At 46.1% G+C, this 22,989-nt stretch overlaps 1 protein-coding gene across 1 annotated transcript in view; it reads left to right on the top strand.

Moving 5' to 3' along the window:
- LOC141051284 (hexokinase-1) overlaps positions 1-22,989 on the top strand; it is an 84,632-nt gene that overhangs the window by 37,844 nt on the left and 23,799 nt on the right. Inside the window, exons 4-7 of the mRNA XM_073548165.1 lie at positions 5,619-5,738; positions 11,511-11,606; positions 12,401-12,500; positions 12,581-12,764. Of these exons, the coding sequence (XP_073404266.1) occupies positions 5,619-5,738; positions 11,511-11,606; positions 12,401-12,500; positions 12,581-12,764 (500 nt within the window). The remainder of the gene's footprint in view (positions 1-5,618; positions 5,739-11,510; positions 11,607-12,400; positions 12,501-12,580; positions 12,765-22,989) is intronic.

Genomic DNA, 22,989 nt, shown 5'->3' with positions numbered 1-22,989 from the left:
AACTTCCATACCGGGGATCCCTTTAAGAGAGGCCTGGGGTCAAAACCAAAGCAGAGGCCTGGGGTCAAAACCAAAGCGCTGGATGGATTCGCTCTGACTTCCATACGAATGATCCCATTAAGAGAGAAGATGTGCCTATGGGATAGAGGATGTGTGATGGGTATATGGGCACGGGAGGGAGGGGGGATTCATTTGCTCTCTGCTCATTTCTGGGGGGCAGACAATGGCTGGGAGCTTATGTTCCCGGGGATGCTCAATTTCTCCCACCATGTCAGTGTCTGCTGAGGTGTTGTCAAGTGGGAAAACGTGCTCATAGCAACCAATAATAATAATAATAAATTTTATTTCTATAGCGCCAACATATTCCGCAGCACTTCACATTTCAGAGGGGATTTGTACAGACAATAGACATTACAGCGTAACAATAATCACATAGATTATAACAAATACCAAGAGGAATAAGGGCCCTGCTCGCAAGCTTACAGTCTATGAGGAAAGAGGTAGACACGAAAGGTGGGTGGTAACAGTTGCCCTGATTGTATGGACCAGCCATAATGTTAAGTATGTAACAGTACAGACACAGAGGGCTAATGGATGCATAAAGCATGTGGGAACATGATGCAGGGAACCTGGTTATGGTAAAACTTTTGGCTGTGCCACACAGGGATAGATTAGGTTAATGTGTTGAGGCGATAGGCCAGTCTGAATAAATGCGTTTTCAGGGCACGCTTAAAATTGTGGGGATTGGGGACTAATCGTATTGACCTGGGAAGTGCATTCCAAAGAATTGGCGCAGCACATGTAAAGTCTTGGAGATGGGAGTGGGAGGTTCTGACTATTGAGGATGCTAACCTCAGGTCATCAGCAGAACGGAGGGCGCGGGTAGGGTGGTATACTGAAACAAGGGAGGAGATGTAGGGTGGTGCTGAGCCATGGAGGGCTTTGTGGGTGAGGGTAATAAGTTTATACTTCATTCTGGAGTGGATGGGTAGCCAGTGTAATGACTGGCACAAGGTAGAGGCATCGCTGTAACGATTGGTGAGGAATATGATCCTGGCTGCAGCATTCAAGACAGATTGGAGAGGGGAGAGTTTGGTAAGAGGGAGACTGATTAAAAGAGAGTTACAATAGTCGAGAAGAGAATGAATAAGAGAAACAGTAAGAGTTTTTGCAGAGTCAAAAGTAAGAAAAGGTCGAATTCTAGAAATGTTTTTGAGGTGCAGATGACAAGAGCGAGCCATTGATCGAATGTGGGGGGCAAAGGAAAGCTCGGGGTAAGTATGACCCCAAGACAGTGGGCATGTTGCTGGGGAGTAATAGTGGAACCACACACGGAAATGGCAATGTCGGGTATAGGTACATTAGTAGCGGGAGGAAACACAAGGAGTTCAGTCTTTGACAGGTTCAGTTTCAGATATAGTGAGGACATGATGTTAGACGCAGTGTTTAGACAATCGCTGGTGTTTTCTAGAAAGGCTGGCGTGATGTCAGGAGAAGAAGCGTATAATTGGGTGTCGTCAGCATAGAGATGGTACTGGAAACCAAATCTACTGATTGTTTGACCAATAGGGGCAGTGTACAAGGAGAAGAGGAGGGGGCCTAGAACCGATCCTTGAGGAACCCCAACAGTAAGGGGAAGGTGAGAGGAGGAGGAACCGGCAAAAGATACAGTAAAGGAGCGGTCAGAGAGATAGGAGGAGAACCAGGAGAGAATGGTGTCCTTGAGGCCAATGGAACAGAGCATAGTGAGGAGGAGCTGATGATCCACAGTGTCGAATGCTGCAGAGAGATCCAAGAGAATTAGCATGGAGTAATGACCATTTGATTTAGCTGTTAGTAGATCATTAGAGACTTTAGTGAGGGCAGTTTCAGTAGAGTGTAAAGAGCGGAAACCGGATTGGAGAGGGTCGAGAAGAGAGTTATCAAAGCGACAGCAGATAAGACGGGAGTGGACCAGGCGTTCTAGGAGTTTAGAAATGAAGGGAAGATTAGAGACAGGTCTATAGTTAGAGGCACAGTTTTGGTCGAGGAATGGTTTTTTAAGTAGTGGATGTATGATGGCATGCTTAAATGAGGAGGGAAAGATACCAGAAGAGAGAGAAAGGTTAAATATTTTAGTTAGGTGAGGGGTGACAGCAGGGGAAAGGGATTGGAGGAGATGTGACGGAAATGGGTCACTGGTGCAAGTGGTTAGGCGAGAACATGCAAGGAGCCTGCTTACTTCTTCTTCTGTGACTGGTTCAAAATCAGAGAGCGAGCTAGATGCAGTGGGGGAGGGAGGACGGTGCATGGTATGAGGAGATTGGGAGATAATTTCCTATCAAATCTGGTCAATTTTTTCTTTGAAGTAATTGGCCAGATCGTCAGCTCGGAGCTCCGTGGTTGGGGCCTGTACTCTTGGGTTGAGTAGAGAATGAAAAGTGTCAAAGAGACGTTTTGGTTTATTGGACAGTGAGGTGATGAGGGTGTTGAAATAGGTTTGTTTGGAGAGGTGAAGGGCAGTGTTGTATGTTCTAAGCATAAACTTATAATGGATGAAATCTTCGTGTAGATTGGATTTTCTCCACAGACGTTCGGCGCACCTGGAGCACCGCTGCAGGAAACGTGTTTGCAGGGTGTGCCAGGGTTGTCGCCGTCTGTGTTGTGGTGTTCTATTTATAGGGGGTGCAAATTCATCCAGGGCACTTTGAAGTGTTTCATTGTAATGCTTCAATGCAGAATCAGGACATGAGAGGGAGGAGATAGGGGCCCATGAAGACTGCAAGCTCTTCATAAGTTTCTGGGTGTTAATGGCCTGTATGTTTCTATAAGTATGGACAGTGGGGGTGACCTGAGCAGCCTGGCAGTTCTTGATAGAGAATGAAAGAAGATTGTGGTCAGAGAGCGGGAGAGGGGAGTTTGCAAAATCATCCACTGCACAAAGCCGAGAGAAGACCAAGTCGAGGGAGTTTCCGTCTTCATGCGTTGGAGAATTAGTAAGCTGCGAAAGGCCAAACGAGGAGGTTAGAGATAAAAGGTGAGTAGCAGATGGGGAGAGGGGAAGAGCAATGGGGATGTTGAAATTTCCCATGATGAGGGTAGGGATGTCACAGGAGAGAAAATGTGGAAGCCAGGTGGCAAAATGATCCAGGAACTGATGGGAGGGGCCGGGAGGACGATACACCACCGCCACTTGCATGGAGAAGGGGGTGTAGAGTCTGACGGCATGGACCTCAAAAGAAGGGAAGACTAGTGAGGGTAGTTGAGGGTGTTATGAATGAGTCACCGTAGGAGGCAAAAACAAAAATGCTAGCTAAGTCCAGAAAACCAGAGAAGTTGGCAGCTATCGGATTGCAGACCCCTGAACCTATCAACAACAGCTACAGTAGCCGTGGGGGGTTCCTACGATGCCCTAGACCCCTCGATCACAGCCGGAGAACTGCCTAGCCTAAAGACAGAAAGGGAAATCTAAACTGCCCCAGAGCAGACCCCAAAGCAATAGGCAGCCCCCAACATATAATGACGGTGAAGCAAGAAGAAAAAACACTAACACAGATAGAAAGATAGACTGAGCAAATGATGGGGCCCAAGCTAACTAGACAGGACAGGATAGGAAAGCTGCTGTCTGCAATCTGCGAAAAACCCTATGAAAATAAGAGCCAACAGACTGACAGGGAAAAAGGCCCTGAAGACGCTAGGCTTCAAAAAGACTATGTCAGTACTCAGGTATTTTCTGAAGACAGAGCAACCGACAAAAAAGGAATTCAGCTCACCCCAGCAGGGAATGGCAGAATCCAGAAAAGCAAGGCAAACTAAAACCAAAACACAAATGCAAAAAGGCAAAGCAGAAAACTTAGCTTTTGAGGAGCAGGAATCAGACTGGTCTCCTAGAATTCCACAGAGAAATCACCAGCGAGGAGGAAGGGCGTCGGCTGCCTTATATCCAGTCAGAGATCCCCGTCGCCCAGTCATCCTCTCCCAGCTCAGGTGCTTGGTAATCAGCCTCACTACCTTCCTTCACCAGAAGAGGGAGTTCATCAGACCTCAATGGTGAAGGGGAAAATGAACTCATAACATGAGGGATAACCTGAAAGGTACATTTTGGTGATAGGAGCAGACCATCGCCTCCACCTGCTCTATTGTCTGATCTTGGGGTATGAGAGAAGTGTAGTCCCCCGTATGAAAGAGCAGCAGCAGCGGTAGTGTCTGACTGCTGGATCCAGGTTTCAGTAAGAGCCAGGAGGTTAAGAGAATTAGAAAGGAAAAAGTCATGAGTGAAGGAGAGTTTGTTACACAGTGAGCGAGAATTCCAAAGGGCACAATTAAGAGAGACAGATGGCATGCAGGGAATATTAATAAGATTAGAGGGGTTTCTGAGTGTAGCAGTTGGGGGTTTGACTTTCTATAACATGGGGGACCAAGGTTGTTAGCAATGTCTCCTGCGACTAGAAGAAGGAGGATAGAAAGATTGAGCAGATGGTTAAGTGATTTGTGAGAGCGTCTCTTATGTTGAATGGTGGGACTGACTGGATCTGTGCAATTTAACAATGTGAAAAGAGCGTAAGTGCTATACATAGGAGAGGAAAGGAGTGTAGAGAGTTAATGCCAGGGCGGTGGATGTGTGTGAATGCAGCGGCCAGGATATAAATTACACAAATGCATATGGTATATATTTGTTGTACTCCTATTGTACAGGGAGTAGATGTATATAAATGTCTTACCTGTCTCCTGCCCTATCTAACTGCCATGTTATAACTGCCAGTACTTTGATACATGTACTTCGATTACATGTGCATAAATGCCCCCTGCATAAATGCTCCCCCAAGCTTATTTTAACCAGCTCTGGTGAAATGAGAGATGCTTCGTGATTGGTTGCAAGGAAAACTGTTGCTCATAGCAACCAATCACAGCTCAGCTTCTTTTTAACAGCTCTGGTGAAATGAAAGATGCTTCGTGATTGGTTGGTAATACACACATACACATATACATACATTCAGTTTTATATATAGAGATATATATACACCTATTCTATGTGTATATATGTATTCTGTCTATTCTTTTCTAACCTGTCAATGTGATTTTACTGTATAGCCACATATGAATTGCTGGCTTTTCAAAGGACACCGGTGCGTAAAAATCGCACAGCACTCGCATGTTATGATTGCTGTGCAAGTGCTGTGCTATTTTTTTATCGCACTCATTGACTTCTATTGTGGGATGCGATCCGATTTGCGATTCCAATCACAGCATGCTGCAATTTTTTTTCCAGCCCGATCTTGATCCGATCCGAGCAGATGCAGATGAGCACACCATCATAGATTAACATTGGTTTGAATTCAATCTGATTTTTTTATCGGATTGAATTCATCCAATTTCATCGCAAGTGAGCATGAGCCCTTAGAAATATTTACTTAGAAAACTGATGACTTGTTCAATACTTATTTAATGTAATGTTTTGGCAGGTTAGGACGCAGTGCTCTAAATATTAATAACAATTCACTGACTTGTGATACAGAAAAATTGGTGACGTGTTCAACACTTATTCACCTGCTTTGCCTGTCTCACCTTTTGTAAGATGTATTCATTTTCTTTATTATTCCTGCAGTAATGTAGTATACTGTTTTTCTTTATTCCACTAGCTTTTTGACCATGTTGCTGAATGCCTTGGAGACTTCATGGAGAAGAAGCAGATCAAAGACAAGAAACTGCCAGTTGGATTCACCTTTTCCTTCCCATGCAGTCAGTCAAAACTAGATGAGGTAACATAATCCACATACGGCTAGTGAGTAATTGTTAGATAAGTAACGCGCAGGCAGAGGAGTAAGGTCAGGATCACACATGCGAGAAACTCGGACGAGTCTCGCATCTTAATACCCGGCACAGCCGCCGGCACTCGGGAGCGGAGCTTGCTGCATAGAAATACATGCAGCTGCACGCTCAGCTCTCGAGTGCCGGCGGCAGTGCCGGGTATTAAGATGCGAGACTCATCTGAGTTTCTCACATGTGTGATCCCAGCCTAATGCAAAGTTTCTTGGTCCCAGTTATGGAGCAAACAGGCCCTTGGGCAGGGGCAGACACTGACAGCTTGGAGCCCTGTGCAAGAAATATGTCTGGGCCCTCCTCCCTGCCCGTCATGCCGCTTATGATGATTGCCCTCATTATCACAGCCCTGCAAGCAGGGGCATACAAGTTCTATTTGGGCCCTCACACCTCTTTAAATATATAGATTATAGATTTATATTTTATTACTGAAATGGGTGTATATCTCCATTAGCATTGGATTCTGCTGAGTTCAACCATGTACATATTATATTAAATTAAAGGGCTTGACTTTTGCTGTATTCATTGTCTATGGAACTGATGTAAATAGCCACTCAGTAGGTCTATAGATAATGAATAGAGTACAGGCCAAGCACGCACAACTCTGCTGCATTCAGGACAAGAAGGCAGACCCCTGTTCTCAGAATCCCTGGAGAGGCAGTGGTTGGATCCTATGGATTGGAGATAACTTGATTATTTGGTGAATAACCCTTTAAAGAGCCAGGCTGATTTTCCTATTCTTTACAATTACAATATGACACATTAACCAAAAAACAAATATGTTCACATATACAGTGGGTACGGAAAGTATTCAGACCCCTTTAAATTTTCACTCTGTGTTTCAATGCAGCCATTTGGTAAATTCAAAAAAGTTCACTTTTCCTCATTAATGTACACTCTGCACCCCATCTTGACTGAAAAAAACAGAAATGTAAAAATTTTTGCAAATTTATTAAAAAAGAAAAACTGAAATATCACGTGGTCATAAGTATTCAGACCCTTTGCTCAGACACTCATATTTAAGTCACATGCTGTCCATTTCCTTGTGATCCTCCTTGAGATGGTTCTACTCCTTCATTGGAGTCTAGCTGTGTTTAATTAAACTGATAGGACTTGATTTGTAAAGGCACACACCTGTCTATATAAGACCTCACAGCTCACAGTGCATGTCAGACCAAATGAGAATCATGAGGTCAAAGGAACTGGCCAAGGTGCTCAGAGACAGAATTGTGGCAAGGCACAGATCTGGCCAAGGTTACAAAATAATTTCTGCAGTACTCAAGGTTACTAAGAGCACAGTGGCCTCTATAATCCTTAAATGAAAGAAGTTTGGGACCACCAGAAGTCTTCCTAGACCTGGCCGTCCAGCCAAACTGAGCAATACTGGGAGAAGAGCCTTGGTGAGGGAGTTAAAGAAGAACCCCAAGACCACTGTGGCTGAGCTCCACAGATGCAGTCAGGAGATGGGAGAAATTTCCACAAAGTCAACTATCACTGCAGCCCTCCACCAGTTGGGCCTTTACGTCAGAGTGATCCAACAGAAGCCTCTCCTGAGTGCAAGACATATGAAAGCCCGCATAGAGTTTGCTAAAAAAACACATGAAGGACTCCCAGACTATGAGAAATAAGATTCTCTGGTCTGATGGGATGAAGATAGAACTTTTTGGTGATAATTCTAAGCGGTTTGTGTGGTGAAAACCAGGCACTGCTCATCACCTGCCCAATACAATCCCATCAGTGTAACATGGTGGTGGCAGCATCATGCTATGGGGGTGTTTTTCAGCTGCAGGGACAGGACGACTGACTTCAATTGAAGGAAACATGAATGCAGCCAAGTACAGAGATATCCTCCTGGATGAAAACCTCTCCCAGAGTGCTCTGGATCTCAGACTTGGCCGAAGGTTTACCTTCTAACAAAACAATGACCCTAAGCACACAGCTAAAATAACGAAGGAATGGCTGGCCCAGCCAGAGCTCTCACCTAAACCCAATTGAGCATCTCAGAGACCTGAAAATGGCTGTCCACCAACATTCACCATCCAACCTGAAGGAACTGGCGAGGATCTGCAAGGAAGAATGGCAGAGGATTCTGAAATCCAGGTGTGAAAAAACTTTTTGCATCATTCCCAAGAAGACTCATGGCTGTACTAGTTCAAAGAGTGCTTCTACTCAATACTGCGCAAAGGGTCTGAATACTTATGACCATGTGATATTTCAGTTTTTCATTTTTAATAAATTTGCAAAAATGTCTACATTTCTGTATTCAGTCATGATGGGGTGCAGAGTGTACATTAATGAGAAAAAAATGAACTTTTTTGAATTTACCAAATGGCTGCGATGGAACAAAGAGTGAAAAGTTTAAAGGGGTCTGAATACTTTTCATACCCACTGTACAAGCATATATTCATATACACATAGATACACACACAAATGCATACACACATTCATAAACACTTACACACATGCATAAACACACACATATATACACATGTATAAACAAATGCACACATGCTCAGACTGACACATGGGGCTGGCTCCAGGTTTTCATGGGCCACGGGCGGAAAAGTCTCTCCTCCTGTTCCCTCTTTGACCGGTTACAATCTGGCTTCCGACTGCGTCACTCAACTGAAACTGCCCTAACTAAAGTCACTAACGACTTACTAACCGCCAAGAGCAAGCGACATTACTCTGTCCTCCTTCTCCTGGACCTGTCCTCTGCCTTCGACACCGTAGACCATTCCCTCCTGCTACAGACTCTCTCATCTCTTGGCATCACAGACCTGGCCCTATCCTGGATCTCATCATACCTAACAGACCGAACATTTAGTGTCTCCCTCTCACACACCACCTCCTCACGTCGCTCCCTGTCTGCCGGTGTTCCCCATGGCTCTGTCCTAGGACCCCTACTATTCTCCATCTATACCTTCGGCTTGGGAGAGCTCATAGAATCCCACGGTTTGCAGTATCACCTCTATGCCGACGACACGCAGATCTACCTATCTGGACCCAACCTCGCCTCCTTACTGACTGAAATCCCACAATGTCTGTCTGCTATCTCAGCCTTCTTCTCTGCTCGCTTTCTCAAACTGAACATGGACAAAACAGAATTCATCATCTTTCCCCCATCTCACTCTGCCCCTCCACCAGACCTATCCATCAATGTCAACGGCTGCTCTCTTTCCCCAGTCCCGCACTTTCGGTGCCTTGGGGTGATCCTCGACTCTGCGCTCTCTTTCAAACCACATATCCAAGCCCTCACCTCCTCCTGCCACCACGAAACCACAAAAACACTAGTGCATGCTCTTATCATCTCCCGCCTCGACTACTGCAACCTCCTACTCTCTGGCCTCCCCTCTAGCACTCTGGCTCCGCTCCAGTCCATCCTACACTCTGCTGCCCGACTAATCCACCTGTCTCCCCGCTATTCCCCAGCCTCCCCCCTATGCCAGGCCCTTCACTGGCTTCCTATTGCCCAGAGGCTACAATTCAAAACCCTAACCATGACATACAAAGCCATCCACAACCTGTCTCCTCCATACATCTGTGACATGGTCTCTAGGTACCTACCCGCACGCAACCTTCGATCATCTCAAGATCTCCTTCTCTACTCCCCCCTTATCTCTTCTTCCCACAACCGCATACAAGACTTCTCCCGTGCTTCCCCCATACTCTGGAACTCCCTGCCGCAACACATCAGACTCTCACCATCAACGGAAACCTTCAAGAAGAACCTGAAGACCCACTTGTTCCGACAAGCCTACAGCCTGCAATGATCCTCGGTCTACTGAACCACAGCAAGACCTGCTCTACCCTCTCTTACTATATCCTCACCCATCCCTGTAGACTGTGAGCCCTCGCGGGCAGGGCCCCCTCTCCTTATGTACTTGTGTGTCCCTTGTCTTACACATGTTTATATTTCCCCTTTTCACATGTAAAGCGCCATGGAATAAATGGCGCTATATAAATGCATAATAATAATAATAATAGTTGGCCCCTTTAGCAAATACCACAATTCATGATGCACAGATACAGCAGAGAAATATAGGGATAAGATTTTACTTACTTCTGATATTACATGAATGATATCTATTGTAAATTCTAGAATACCATACAGCAGCGGGAATTCAGATGACTGAGGGTCCACAAGTTTCAGTGTTTCAGTACCTGTAGTATTAGAGGTCAACGGAATTTTGATAAATGTACCTTATGTAGGGATCCGCTCTGGTAGGTAATGGCAGGGCTGCAGTAACGAGGCAACACACAGGCTTAAAGTCTAATTTCAGTGGTTTAATGTCACTTTGCAAACACCAGGTTAACAGAAAGTAAGGAAAAACATAAATATACTCCAGCTTGGAGAACCACTGGTCCCAGACTCACCCCTCGCACGGGACGGGCTTAACTAAGCGGCTGCCATGTCCTGCGGCATCCGCCAGGTGCCATTCCCAGGGTTGTTGAGAGTCTTGCTGCTATAGTCCTGCAGCACGGGGATCCTGTATACAAGTTCAGGCTAAGTCTAGCCAAGTTCCTGTAACTTCCAGACACACACTCACCATGTGCCAAATACCAACCTCCATTACATAGCCCATAACCCCTCACCGGTGAGGTAGACATCACATGGGCTGATCACGTGACAATGACATCATCGCAGGTCCTGTCTTTAGGGAAAAACCCGGCCAAACAATCTGCTGGGAGAAATGTATCTCCCATCCAGTAAAACACCCTTTACTGTACCACACCTACCAGTAGAAAATGTCCTTTGCTGTGTACTCTTTACAAAAGTAAATTTCCTCCTATATAGTCCTCCAAACCGTATAATGGGCCCCATATATTGCTTCATACAGAATAATGGGCCCCATATAATGCTCCATACAGAATGGGCCCCATGTAATGCTTGATATATATATATATATATAAAATAAATGCTTACCTCTCCCTCAGGTCCGGTCTGTTTAGCGACTTCTGTTTCTCTGTAGTGCTCAGGATAGAGGGTGCGCGGTAGTGATGTCATCGCGTCCTATGCCCTGAGACATCACAGAGTCAGAGGACACGGAAGAGACCGGAGCTGCGGAGGAAGAGGGAGAGTCAAGTATTTCAAACAGTTTAAAGCATGGGTGGGCACCAGCACTTGTCAGTTGCATTGGGTGGTGATGCTGGCCCTGGCTGCCTGCAAGGGCCCCCATCCACCTCCGGGCCCCTTTGCAGCTGCAGCGGCGGTATGTCCACCCCTGCCGTTGGGCTCATTTAGGCTCCAGAGTCAGGATACAAAACCATGCCCCTGACTGGCCATCAATTATGATTCACTAGCCTACCTTAATGGGAATGTGTTAAAAATTGTATCCCCCAGGCAACTAACATGATTGTGTAGCCCTGTAAAAGATAAAAGGATAGACTGGCTTATCATATAAAGGGCTATACAATCATATTAACGGTTTTGGGGGAGAGGTCAACGTTTCTGACATGTTACCTGTAATTGGATAATGATGATTATATCTTTCTGTAGCAACTGAAGGGGACAAATTGCATTTTATGTATTTCCGCATTTCCCAATTAAATAGGAGTATTTTTGCCACTTTGGTGTCAATGTCTCCAAATACAAAACCGTGAGATATAGAGAAGTACAACAGTTTTATCATAGTTTACCTCTGTCCTTCTATAGAAGGGTTACTGTACGTCACTAGAATATGCCACTTATTTCAGTATTATTGCTACAGGGTGTGCTGCTCACATGGACCAAACGATTCAAGGCCAGTGGAGTCGAAGGGATGGATGTGGTTAAACTGCTGAACAAGGCCATCAAAAAAAGAGGGGTGAGCCTTTGTGTGTTTTGAGCAGAAGTTGAAAGTATTCTACACAGAAAGAAATAAACTTCTAAAAATGAACTTTCAATGTATTATGACAATTATATTGAATTGCTGATATATCTACGGTTGCCTGGTAAGATCTATCAGTATGACCTACGCAGGGTTTCTAGAGCCATCTTATTTTGGAAGTGTAGATGGTCACCGATGACTAACATTATGTACTGTGATTCCCATAAATGCATCTATGGTAAAATATGAATGATTTAATGAATGATGCATTAATCATATATGACTTATTCTTAATAAGGATTTCACAATCCTCCTAAAGGGAATCTGTTAGCAGGTTTTTACCACGTAATGGTGCATAATGTAGAGGCCGAGACCCTGATTCCAGCGATGTGTCACTTACTGGGCTGCCTAGTGTAGTTTTGATAAAATCACTGTTTTATCAGCAGCAGATTATCATTAGAGGAATAGGAAACCTGCTGCCAGCTACTCAAGTATATTAAAAGCGCTGTACAACCCTGACCCCACCACTGATTGGCAGCTTTCTATGGGCAGAAAGCTGTCAGTCAGTGATGTGGGCGGTTATACACAGCTCAACATTCACAGAACTGCTAGATCTGCAGCAGAGAAAACAGTAATTTTATCAAAGATACAGCAAGTAGCCAAGCAAGTGACATATCCCTGGAATCAGGGTTTCTGCCTCTATATGTTATATGCTGACAGATCCTTTTTAAATACTTTTATTTATACATTAGTAAGTTATTGCTTTCTTACTGTTTTGTTCTTGTTTATAGGACTATGATGCAGACATTATGGCCGTTGTAAATGATACTGTTGGGACAATGATGACTTGTGGATTTGATGATCAGCGCTGTGAAGTTGGCATAATCATTGGTAACATGATACAATCATTGTGTATAGGAGTCTAAAAATGGATAATTTGCCATTTGACTTACTGTGATTTATCTTCCCAGGTACTGGAACTAATGCCTGCTACATGGAGGAGTTGAGACACATTGATTTAGTAGAAGGAGATGAGGGGAGAATGTGCATTAACACTGAATGGGGAGCTTTTGGGGATGATGGATCTTTGGAAGACATTAGGACTGAATTTGATAGAGAGATTGACAGAGGTTCCCTGAATCCAGGAAAGCAGCTGTAAGTAACTGCACACATCCGAGGCAGTTCAAACCCTAAGGCTGTGTGCCCACGTAGCAATTTTTAAGCGTTTTTGCCGTGATTTTCGGTGCGAAAACGCAGCGAAAACGTTTAAAAATCGTGTACAGAATGCCCCCCATGCATTCTTATGGCATTCCGCACATGCTGTGCTAATGCTGCGCTTTTTTCCGCGGCGGAATCGCATCGCGGAAAAAATCGCAGCATGCTCATTCTTTTGTGCGGAATCGCAAAGAATTGCCGCGATTCCGCACCCATAGGAATGCATGAGAATCGCTTACTTCCCGCATGTGGCTATGCCCACCATGCGGGAAGTTAAGCGTCTCATGTGCGGTTGGTACCCACGGTGTGGAGGAGAGGAGACTGTCCTCCAGGCCCTGGGTACCATACCCCTGTAAAAACAAGAATAAAAAATAAAAAAATCGGGGTATATTTACCTTCCGGCGTCCCGCGCTGCATTCCCGGCCTAGCGTTCCCAGTAATGCCTTGCGGCAAGGCCCTTTAATGACGTAGTCTCGCGTGACTTTAGCGGTCTCGCGAGATCGCTATAGCAACGCGAGACTACGTCATCACAGGTCTCACAAGGCATTACTGGGAACGTTAGGCCGGGAATGCAGCGCGGGACGCCGGAAGGTAAATATACCCCGATTTTTTTTTTTTTTCAGCATTTTAACATTCTATCTTTTACTATTGAGGCCGCATAGGCGGCCTCAATAGTAAAAACCTGGTCACACTTGTCAAACACTATGTTTGACGAGTGTGACCAACCTGTCAATCACTTTCCAAGCGATGCTTCAAATCGCTTGGAAAGTGCTTGAATATCGCACGCGAAAATCGCGGCAAAATCGCGATCATAATCGCGGTAAAATCGCAGTGAAATCGCGCGGAAAAAACCGCGCGATTTCTGGGAAGGAGTCCGGTTTTTGGTGTGCGTTTTAACACGCACCGTGGGCACATGGCCTAAAAGTCGCTTTTGCATTTGTTGAATGTGGAGGAGCTACATTTACTTTGGTGGTTGATCCAAGTGTATGTGATGACTGTTCAGCCAACAGCAATTGAAGGTGTATGGGCAGGCACATTTTATTAAATTGTTGTATCTACGAGTAGTAGTGTTGATAGGTGGGGTCCAAGTTCCCCCACCAATTGCTCAAACCAAGTGGAAACATTTTTCAGAGGTCTGTAGAGGCTCAATGTACCTCAGCTTGTGCAATGGGGATTAGCCGAGCACTTGTTTGATCAATCAGTGGCAGTCCCTGGAATTGGACACCACCTATTAACACTACTGAACATGATCTGTTACATATCAAACCATATTTAAAAGCCTAGTTACCATTTAACTCTGTAAAATTTGTAAAAAGAATAATTGCAGACAAGGCATATTAGTGCCCTGCACTGCAGATTCCTAATCACAAAGTAGTCCTAGAGACACATTAGTGATAGCTACTATGGGCCAGTCAGTTATACTTACTGAAATGGCATTCTCCAAGGCCAAGACAGTGGACAAGCAGAGTTTTTAGAAACAGGAGGCCCATCTGTAGACAATCCAAAAAATGTTTTAACCTATTTATTTGGAGAATAGTAGTGTATATGTCCAGTTTTACCCTGACCCTGTTCCCTCGATTACTTCTAATGGTGAAGATGTCGGGGCCATGTACCTTGCTTTAGCTCCTGCATCTGCTTTCAGTTTGTACCCTTTCCCCATCCAGGGAAGACGGGAGTAGTAGTGAACCGTAATACACCAACCAGACTAACACGGTAATATAAACAGGGCTAAAGGAATGTCATGATCCAGGTTGGATGATGACAGATTTTGCACAAGTAACCTTTTTTTTCCTTTAAGCTGTTTGCTTAAAGTTAGTTTTGCCCCCGATGGCCATTAGGGTCATTACACTGTGGTTGTTTTAGTTCTAATTTTGCCCCCCGGTGGCCGTTAGGGTCATTGCACTCTGGTTACTTTAGTTTAGTTGCCCCCGGTGGCCACTAGTGTTATTGTACGTGATTTTGAAGCAGGTGTGATTCCCTGGCTCCTACCTATAAAGGAGTTGCAGGTGGTCTCACTCACTGTTGGTGATATTGCTCATTTCCAACCAAGTCTGGTGAAGGAAGGAACTACAGAAAGGAGTTCCTTGCAGCTCAGGGGAGCTCTGGTGTAATTGCTTCACGCGGAAGCTGAATTCAGGTGTCGAGCTTCAGGGGTGAAGCTGAACTTTGGTGTCGTACTCTGTTGCTGGGAGCAATAGCAACAGAGAAAAGCTAAGTGGTGTTTTTCCCTGTTTGTTACTTTCCTTGTGTGTGTATTAGTGCAGTGGTGGGATTAGTTTCTGCACCGTCCAATTCACTACAAAGGGATAGGTGCAGGGCGAGCTAGGGATTTGAGGTATCCAGCTTGTCGCCAGGTGCGGAACCTGCCTAGGGATCGTCAGGAGTGTAGGGACACTGACTCAGGGGAGTGCAGGAGGTCTCCACGTCCCCGTTCCCTATTGCAGGGCCCTCCATTGTAACTGTTTCCCCGGTGTTTCCCTTAACTCTGTTTAAATTCGCCCTGCTGGAGGCGGTGTATCCAGTCACACGTGACATTACAAGGAAAATGGTAATCATACAAATATACTCACAGAAATAATAGAGGTAAACACCGGGGAGTGGAGGATGGGGTAAAACCAAAGTAGGTGAAGAAGGGGAATTAGCACACACCCAAACCTAGCAACAGTCTCAGATAAATGCACCAAACGCCTTCTCAAACAACCACAAACCACCATCTCCTAACCATGCAGCATAAGCTACCCCTGGCAATGAGTGCTAGCCAGGGCCCAGATTATATAGGAGTAGGAGGGGCTAACAGTGAACAGTTGAGAGCTTTAATGCAGGAAAACATCAGTTAATCAGATTAATCCCTGCACCATTTAATATGAAGGTGAAGTGCTTCTAAACAAAGCAGGAGTAGGAAAAATCACACATTGCGACCTTCTGGCTCCTCTCTGTCACTGTAAACCCATGTTTATGAACCCCTTTCCAAAGTTGGACGTAATAATACGCACATGTCGGACTCCCTCCCTTTGATGTGGGCTCTGGCGCTGAGCCCACATCTTTCCCGGCACATGTCAGCCGCGGGTGTAATCAATCTATGACAGCAGCATTTAACTCGCACTTCAAGGAAGCGCTCCGGAAATCCCGCCCATCGGTGACCCCGTCACGTGATCGCGGGTCACCGATGGGTTGGCATGGCAACCAGAGGTCTCCAGCAGACCTATATGGTTGTCATAGCCAGATTACTATGAGTGCTGCCCGGTGGTCAGCGCTCATAACAAGTGAGCATTTCTGCCCACTTTCGGAACTTCTGGCAGTATAACTCCGCAGCATCCTGACCCTGGTTCAATGCCAATAAGGTCTTCTCAGCTTGATCAATAGCATTAGGTTCATCATACAACAACCCCAGGGCCTGAAAAAACGCATCCACATTAGCCAGAATAGGATCCCCAGGTGTCAGAGAAAAAGCCCAATCCTGGGGATCACTAAGCAGATTGCAGACCCCTGATCCTATTCTACTAGCAGAAGCCATGGAGCGTTCCTACGATGCCCTAGACGCTTCGTCACAGCTGGAGGACTAACTAAGCCTAAAGACAGAAAGATGAAATCTAAACTGCCCCGGAGCAGATTCCCAAAGGAATAGACAGCCCACAAACATATATTGTCGGTGAGACAAGATGAGATACAAACACAGGCAGAGAACAGACTGAGCAAACGGTGGGGCCCAAGCTGTCTAGACAGGACAGGATAGAAAAGATACTGTCTGCAATCACGCACAAAACCCTGAAAAAGTCCAACACTACTGATATACAAAAAACCTGAGATCACACGATCTCACCCCCGCTAGATCAGCACTCTGGTATAAACTGGCAGCAAAGCAAAAAGATACTAACATAACAGGGGACTGAACAAGCTGCAACATATGAAGCAGGGCCCAGCGCTGCCCCCAGCAGGGAGCATGCTGAACCCTAGCAGCAAAACAGAAAGCAAAAAAAAGACAACCAGATTAGATGCAAAGGATTAGCAAAAGAATCACTTAGCTGAACCATGCAGATCAGGCAGGGGACAAAAGAGCTCCAAATGCACACTGAGGAAATCACCAGCAACCTCCAAGAGCAGCCAGCTCAATTATATGCTCCCAGCCAGTAATCCCAGGTTTACAATTATCGTTGTCAGGTGGGGATCTTCCATCCACCTAGCCAGCTCCACTACTCTCAGCAACCACCAGAGGGAGCTTCGGCTCAGAACTCCGAGCAAGAGAATTCACAACACCGGAGTCTGAAATAATGTACCCCAGGAATGGCAAGGACGTCTGTTCGAAGACACATTTCTCGAGCTTGGCGTAAAGGCGGTTCTCCCTCAAGCGCAAGAGGACTTGGCGCACGTTTTTTCTGTGAGCAGACAGATCAGGGGAAAACACGAGGATATTGTCCAAGTAGACTACAACGCAGGAGTACAGCATATCCTGGAAGATGTCATTCACAAACTCCTGGAATACCGCTGGGGCGTTGCAAAGGCTGAAGGGCATGACCAAGTACTCATAGTGACCCTCTCAGGTGTTAAAGGCGGTCTTCCACTCATCACCGGAACGAATACGGACTAAGTTGTAGGCCCCACGAAGATCCAACATGGTAAAAATTTGTGCTCCTCTTAGCCGGTCGAAGAGCTCTGGGATCAGTGGTAGTGGGTACTTATTCTTGACTGTGATATCGTTCAGCCCTCAATAGTCTATGCAGGGACGGAGGGAGCCATCCTTTTTGACAAAGAAGAATCCCGCTCCTGCGGGTGAAGAGGACTTACGGATGAAACCTCTGGCAAGATTCTCTTGGATATATTCTGACATAGCTTGGGTTTCAGCAGACGAAAGCGGGTAAATTCTGCCCCTGGGTGGGGTAGCGCTAGGAAAGAGGTCAATCGGGCGTACGGACGATGAGGAGGCAGAGTCTTGGCCTCCTTTTTGTCGAAGACATCCTTGAAAGACCAATAAGCTGACGGCAGACCTGCAGGTGCTGAGGACGGACAGGTAAAGTGGGATGCATGGATGACAAGCACTTCTCTTGACAAGATGGCCACCAGCGGAGTATGTCGCCCGACCGCCAGCCCAAGATTTGCTCATGAGCCCGTAACCAAGGGAGGCCAAGAAGAAGTCCATGGGACATTGTCGACAAGACATGAAAGGAAATCTCCCGGTGTAGAGCTCCAACCTGCATCTCAATCTAATCGTGATATGGGTAACGGTCTCTTGCAAGAGTTTACCATCGACCGAAGCAATTACCCGAGGAGTCTCCAGGGATCTGACAGGAATCTGGTATTTTTTAACCGCCTCGAGCCTAATAAAGCCTCTTCAGAATAGTGCTTAAAGTCCACATGCAACAGAACATACACGATCAGGGGAGGAGAGGAGTCAAGTATACCTAGGTAGGCCTCTCCTACCACTCCTAGGCGGAGAAGTTTCCCGGTTTCTTGGAACAGGAGCGAAGAAGATGAGAAGGACTCCCACAGTAAAGACAAAGTCCTTGTGTGAGCCTCTCACTGCGACGCTGCTCGGCCATCTTGAAACGGTCCACCTGCATAGGCTCAGGAGCGGGGACCTCAGAAGAAGGCACGGGTCGTGAGCGGGGAGGACTGCAAGTAGACGGAGGGAGACGAGGAGATCTTCTCTCTCTGGCTGCCTCATGGGTACGCTCTTGAAAACGCAGGTCAATGCGTGTGGCAAGAGAGATCAACTCCTCCAAAGAGGTGGGAGTATCCCGACCCGCCAGTTCATCTTTAATCCGACCGGACAGGCCACGCCAGAAGGCCCCCACAAGGGCCTCATTGTTCCAACCGAGTTCGGAGGACAAGGTGCGAAACCGGATGGCATATTGTCCTAGCGATAGAGTACCCTGGTGGAGGTTAAAGAGAGACTCTGTGGCGGAAGCCAGACGACCCGGCTCGTCGAACACCTTGCGAAAGTGTCCAAAAAGATGGAAAGCTGAGCGACGAGGGGATCATCACGCTCCCAGAGAGGGTTTATCCATGCCAACGCCTCTCCCTCTAAGTGGGAAACTACAAAAGTAATTTTAGCACGATCGGTGGGGTAGTGCTGCGGCAAGAGCTCAAAATTCAACTGGCATTGGTTCAAAAACCCCCGACAATACTTGGGGTCAACCCTGTATCGGGGTGGTTTGCACAAGTGCGGCAGCGGGTGCGGGGCCGAAGCCTGGGCAGAAACGGAGGCAGCGGACTGCAGGGAAAGAAGCCGGCTATCTACCGACGCCATATACAGTAGCTGAGGATTTGGGCCTGGGTGTCGCGTTGCCGAGTGAGCTCTTGTTGGAGACTGGCTAGCTGGGATGCATTCCCAGGATCAGAGGATTGCAAGGAGGGCAGACGGGACTCCAAGGATTTAAAAAAGGACATGATCCTGGTCTGGTTTTCCCATAGGAACAGCAGCTCCTTTTGGGCTGAAGCTGTGTTACCAGCAGGGACCATGGCCTGATTATACTGTGACGACTCCTAGAGTGGACCTTCTGGGTCATGGCACCAACCTTCCCAGGGTGAGCTGGCCTAGTGAGGACCACCCACTATACAGAGAGTGTCAGAGGCAAGCCCCAGGGGGTATGGTACTGTCGGGGTCGTAAACGACAATAAATCCTCATTCACCAGTCATTCCAAATCATTGTGCGAGCGCAAAACATCTGGTACCAATTAAGAATGACTCAGACACGCAGCTGATTCAGTCTTAGCTAATGTCCCGCATCCACACCTGTCAGGAGCAGTACAACAACTGGCTTTATTTACAAATACACAATACTATATTGAGTGTTAGGGGAAGGCGTGCATTAGGCGGGGTTTATGCAGTATACATCTAGTGTCCAGTCTCTCTCTGATTCGTCAAAACGTCTCCCGATGGTTACTTCTTCTTCACATTCCTGAGTTATCTTTTTTAGGAGAAATGAAACTTAACTTAACTCTTTAGACACTGAATTTAAGTGAAAGTGAACACTGGCAGCCATCTTTAATACAGTTACATTTGCATTAGCAAGCAATTAGGATAAACTTATTGTTTCACAGTATAAAAGTATAAAAGTTATATAAGAAAATATATTTTCACCTTGACAATCCCCCCTAAACACTAAGTTTTTCCCTTAATGAAAGATCCTTCGAGACTGTCCATGCGATGGGAAAAGGGGAGGTGGATTTCTTCATCCAGACACCTCAGAAGCTCTCCCCTAGCGAGAGGCCTCCAGGCAGCTGAACCCTTCACTAACCTCACATGGAGTTCTCCCGCTGTCCCTAAACTAAGTCTCTTAACATCATCTGAGAATGGGGGGTTTTGTCTACTCTCTTGAGGGGAATATACTTAGGGATCTCCCCTAGATCAGTACCATCGTACTCTGGTGGGTCTACTTCTTGATTGAGGAAGGTGCCAGTCGGAGTTGCTTTGGCAATAACCTTTTTATACAAGGGAATAACACAACAAAGAGTTATCGATCCAATTACAAGGAGGGCAATCAGTACTATACAAGCTTGTTGAAGGAATCCCTTGAGTCCACCCAACCAGCCGGAAAAGAAAGATGTGTCTACTCCAGCATTAGTTTTCAATTCTGCTGCTAACCCAGTTATCTTTTTAAGGGCTATCATGGTTTTTCCATTCACTCCAGAGTTCTGAGGGATATAGGTACAACACTCCTCTCCCACCATCCCACAAACTCCTCCTTTCTCAGCTAATATCATATCAAGGGCTAGTCGATTTTGGAGTGTCATTCTAGTGTTAGGGCCCAATTCTTCAACTATACCTTGGAAGGCATCTTGGCTGAAATTGACAAACCTTTGTTCACTGTAATATATGTAATTGATCCATTCAACATTTTTATTAATCTGCACCTGTGGGATTATAGAAGCAAAGCCAGCATAGATCTGGTTCTGGGCTTTAAATTGGTCAGGCACCCCCCTTGGCACTCCAATAGCATCAATATATACTAGTGGATCTTCTTCATAACTCATATGGAGCTGATCGAGGCTTCTCCTTTTCCTGGTAGGTTCATCAGGTATCTTTGGATCCCAGGGTAGAATCTTGAACTGCATAGCTAGTTTAACAAGGGTGCATTGGCCTGTCCAGGCATTTGGCAACCTAGGACGGAGCTTACCATCTCCACATAACCAATAAATGTCATACATATATTGTGTATGTTTGATTAACAAGTCAGTATCTAGAGAACTATTCTCTTTGCAGAAACCTGTCTCGAAGATCCCTACTGGTGTACCTGTGGTGTCGTGGGAATTATAGCAGGTGTAATTGTCAGCTAATACAGTTACTTCTCCTGGGACCTTTAGTTTGGGTTCCTTATGAATTAGTGGGACGTAATCTGGGCAATCAGTGGGCTTCAAACCTTTCAACAAATTCATGACACAGGCAGTGGTGTTGTCATCAGGGAAAAGCAATGCATGTGTGTATAGGTGTGTATTCGCAGCAGCACAAGCAATACATCCTACAGAGATATTCTGGACTTTTACATTGTACCTCACCCATTCTAACCACAAATTTTTCCTTGGGGCTGTTTGTGTTTCTATGGAGAAAACCTCTTGCCAACTGAGACCTGGAATGGGGATCACTTCATTAACTACATTTTGCAAACGCTCACCTGGGCCTATTTTAGGTGTACTGGTAACGGGGGCCTTGGTTGGTCTGAAGCTAATATCCTGAAGCCGTATATGGCCTAAATACGCATAAGGTCCAGCACTAAATACATAATTATAATGCCTTCCTAGTACGAACGTCTGCAGATCAGCAGATTGAGGGCTTTCAAGATTTAGGAGAAGGGGGTGACAGCTTCTACCCCATTTACAGCCCCTAAATGGTTGCAGAAGGGCTGTTAGATGCATTCTCTCACGAAGACTCCTACCCGTCCCATCCTTGGGGAACATGGCTTCGCTAGGTTTATATCCCCAATCATTCCCCGTACTCCAGGCAGCATCTGTCCAATAATGACAATTATTGTTGTCTTGTCTGGTAACACACATATAGAACTGGATGATCCCCTCTACCACCCGTTCAGTCTCAAGGCACTTGACTACATCACAGAAATCAAATCGCCAGATATTCACCGGGGCTGTCAGGTTTACCCAGAGAATAAAGGGACCAGAATTCTTATTTACAATAGGGGCCGAAGAGGTAGGGGCGAGGATGGCCCCCAGTCCCAAGGTCAAAAACAACAGCAACATTTCCCTTCAGTCACTACTGTGACTAAACACTGGTTCGGTCTCTTTTACAGTGTGAAGCATGAATCCAGGTGCTCTTTCCTTCAAGTTTTACTGCAGTGGGGGTGACCAGGATCACCGTGTGGGGTCCTTCAAATCTCGGCTGGAGACAATCTCTGCGCACAAACTTTTTCACATACACCAGGTCTCCTGGCACAAAGTCATGGACCACGTCACCTGTGGATTCTGGAAGAGAAGCAGAAACTAGAGTGGGTGTTAGACAGTTCCTTAGACAATGCAATCACAAATTGTACAACTTTATCATTTGTCTCAGACAACTCTTGTGGCCTAATGTCTCCTATTTTAGGTGGAGCACCAAAAAGAATCTCAAAGGGAGTCAGGCCGTGTTTTCCCTGTGGGGTGTGTCTGATATGGTATAGGACCACGGGGAGCAAATCTGGCCATGGGAGTGGGTGGTCCTGGCTCATTTTAAGCAACTGGGTCTTAATTGTGGAGTTCATTCTCTCAACTTTGGCTGAACTGGAGGGGTGATAGGGGGTGTGCAGACCCAAATCTGTCCCTAACATGTGCCACAATTCCTCGTAGACATTGGCAGTGAAGGCTGGGCCTTGATCTGATTCAACAACTTCGGGAATTCCAAATCTGCACGAAATTTCAGTGATGAGCTTCTTAGCTGTAGTTTTGGCAGTCATGTTGGTCACTGAGTAGGCTTCGGGCCATCCTGAGAACATATCCACAGCCACTAGGACGTACTCATACTTTCCTGACTTGGGCATCTGAATATGATCAACCTGGATTCTCTGCCAAGGGTAGTCTGGTTTGGCAAGATGCTGAAGTGGAACCTTGGCGGTGGCTGTTGGGTTACAGATGGCACAGACTGGGCAGGCTCTTGAGTAGGCTGTGACAGTGGTAGAGATTCCTGGGGCCCAGTAGAGCTTCTTGATACAGGCCAGAGCTTGGTTCTTTCCTCGATGAGTTG

The sequence above is a fragment of the Dendrobates tinctorius genome, unplaced genomic scaffold, assembly GCF_039654945.1.
Source record: "Dendrobates tinctorius isolate UK_male_01 unplaced genomic scaffold, ASM3965494v1 ptg000156l, whole genome shotgun sequence".
Taxonomy (NCBI): Eukaryota; Metazoa; Chordata; class Amphibia; order Anura; family Dendrobatidae; genus Dendrobates; species Dendrobates tinctorius.
This window is presented reverse-complemented; position numbering and strand designations above follow the sequence as displayed.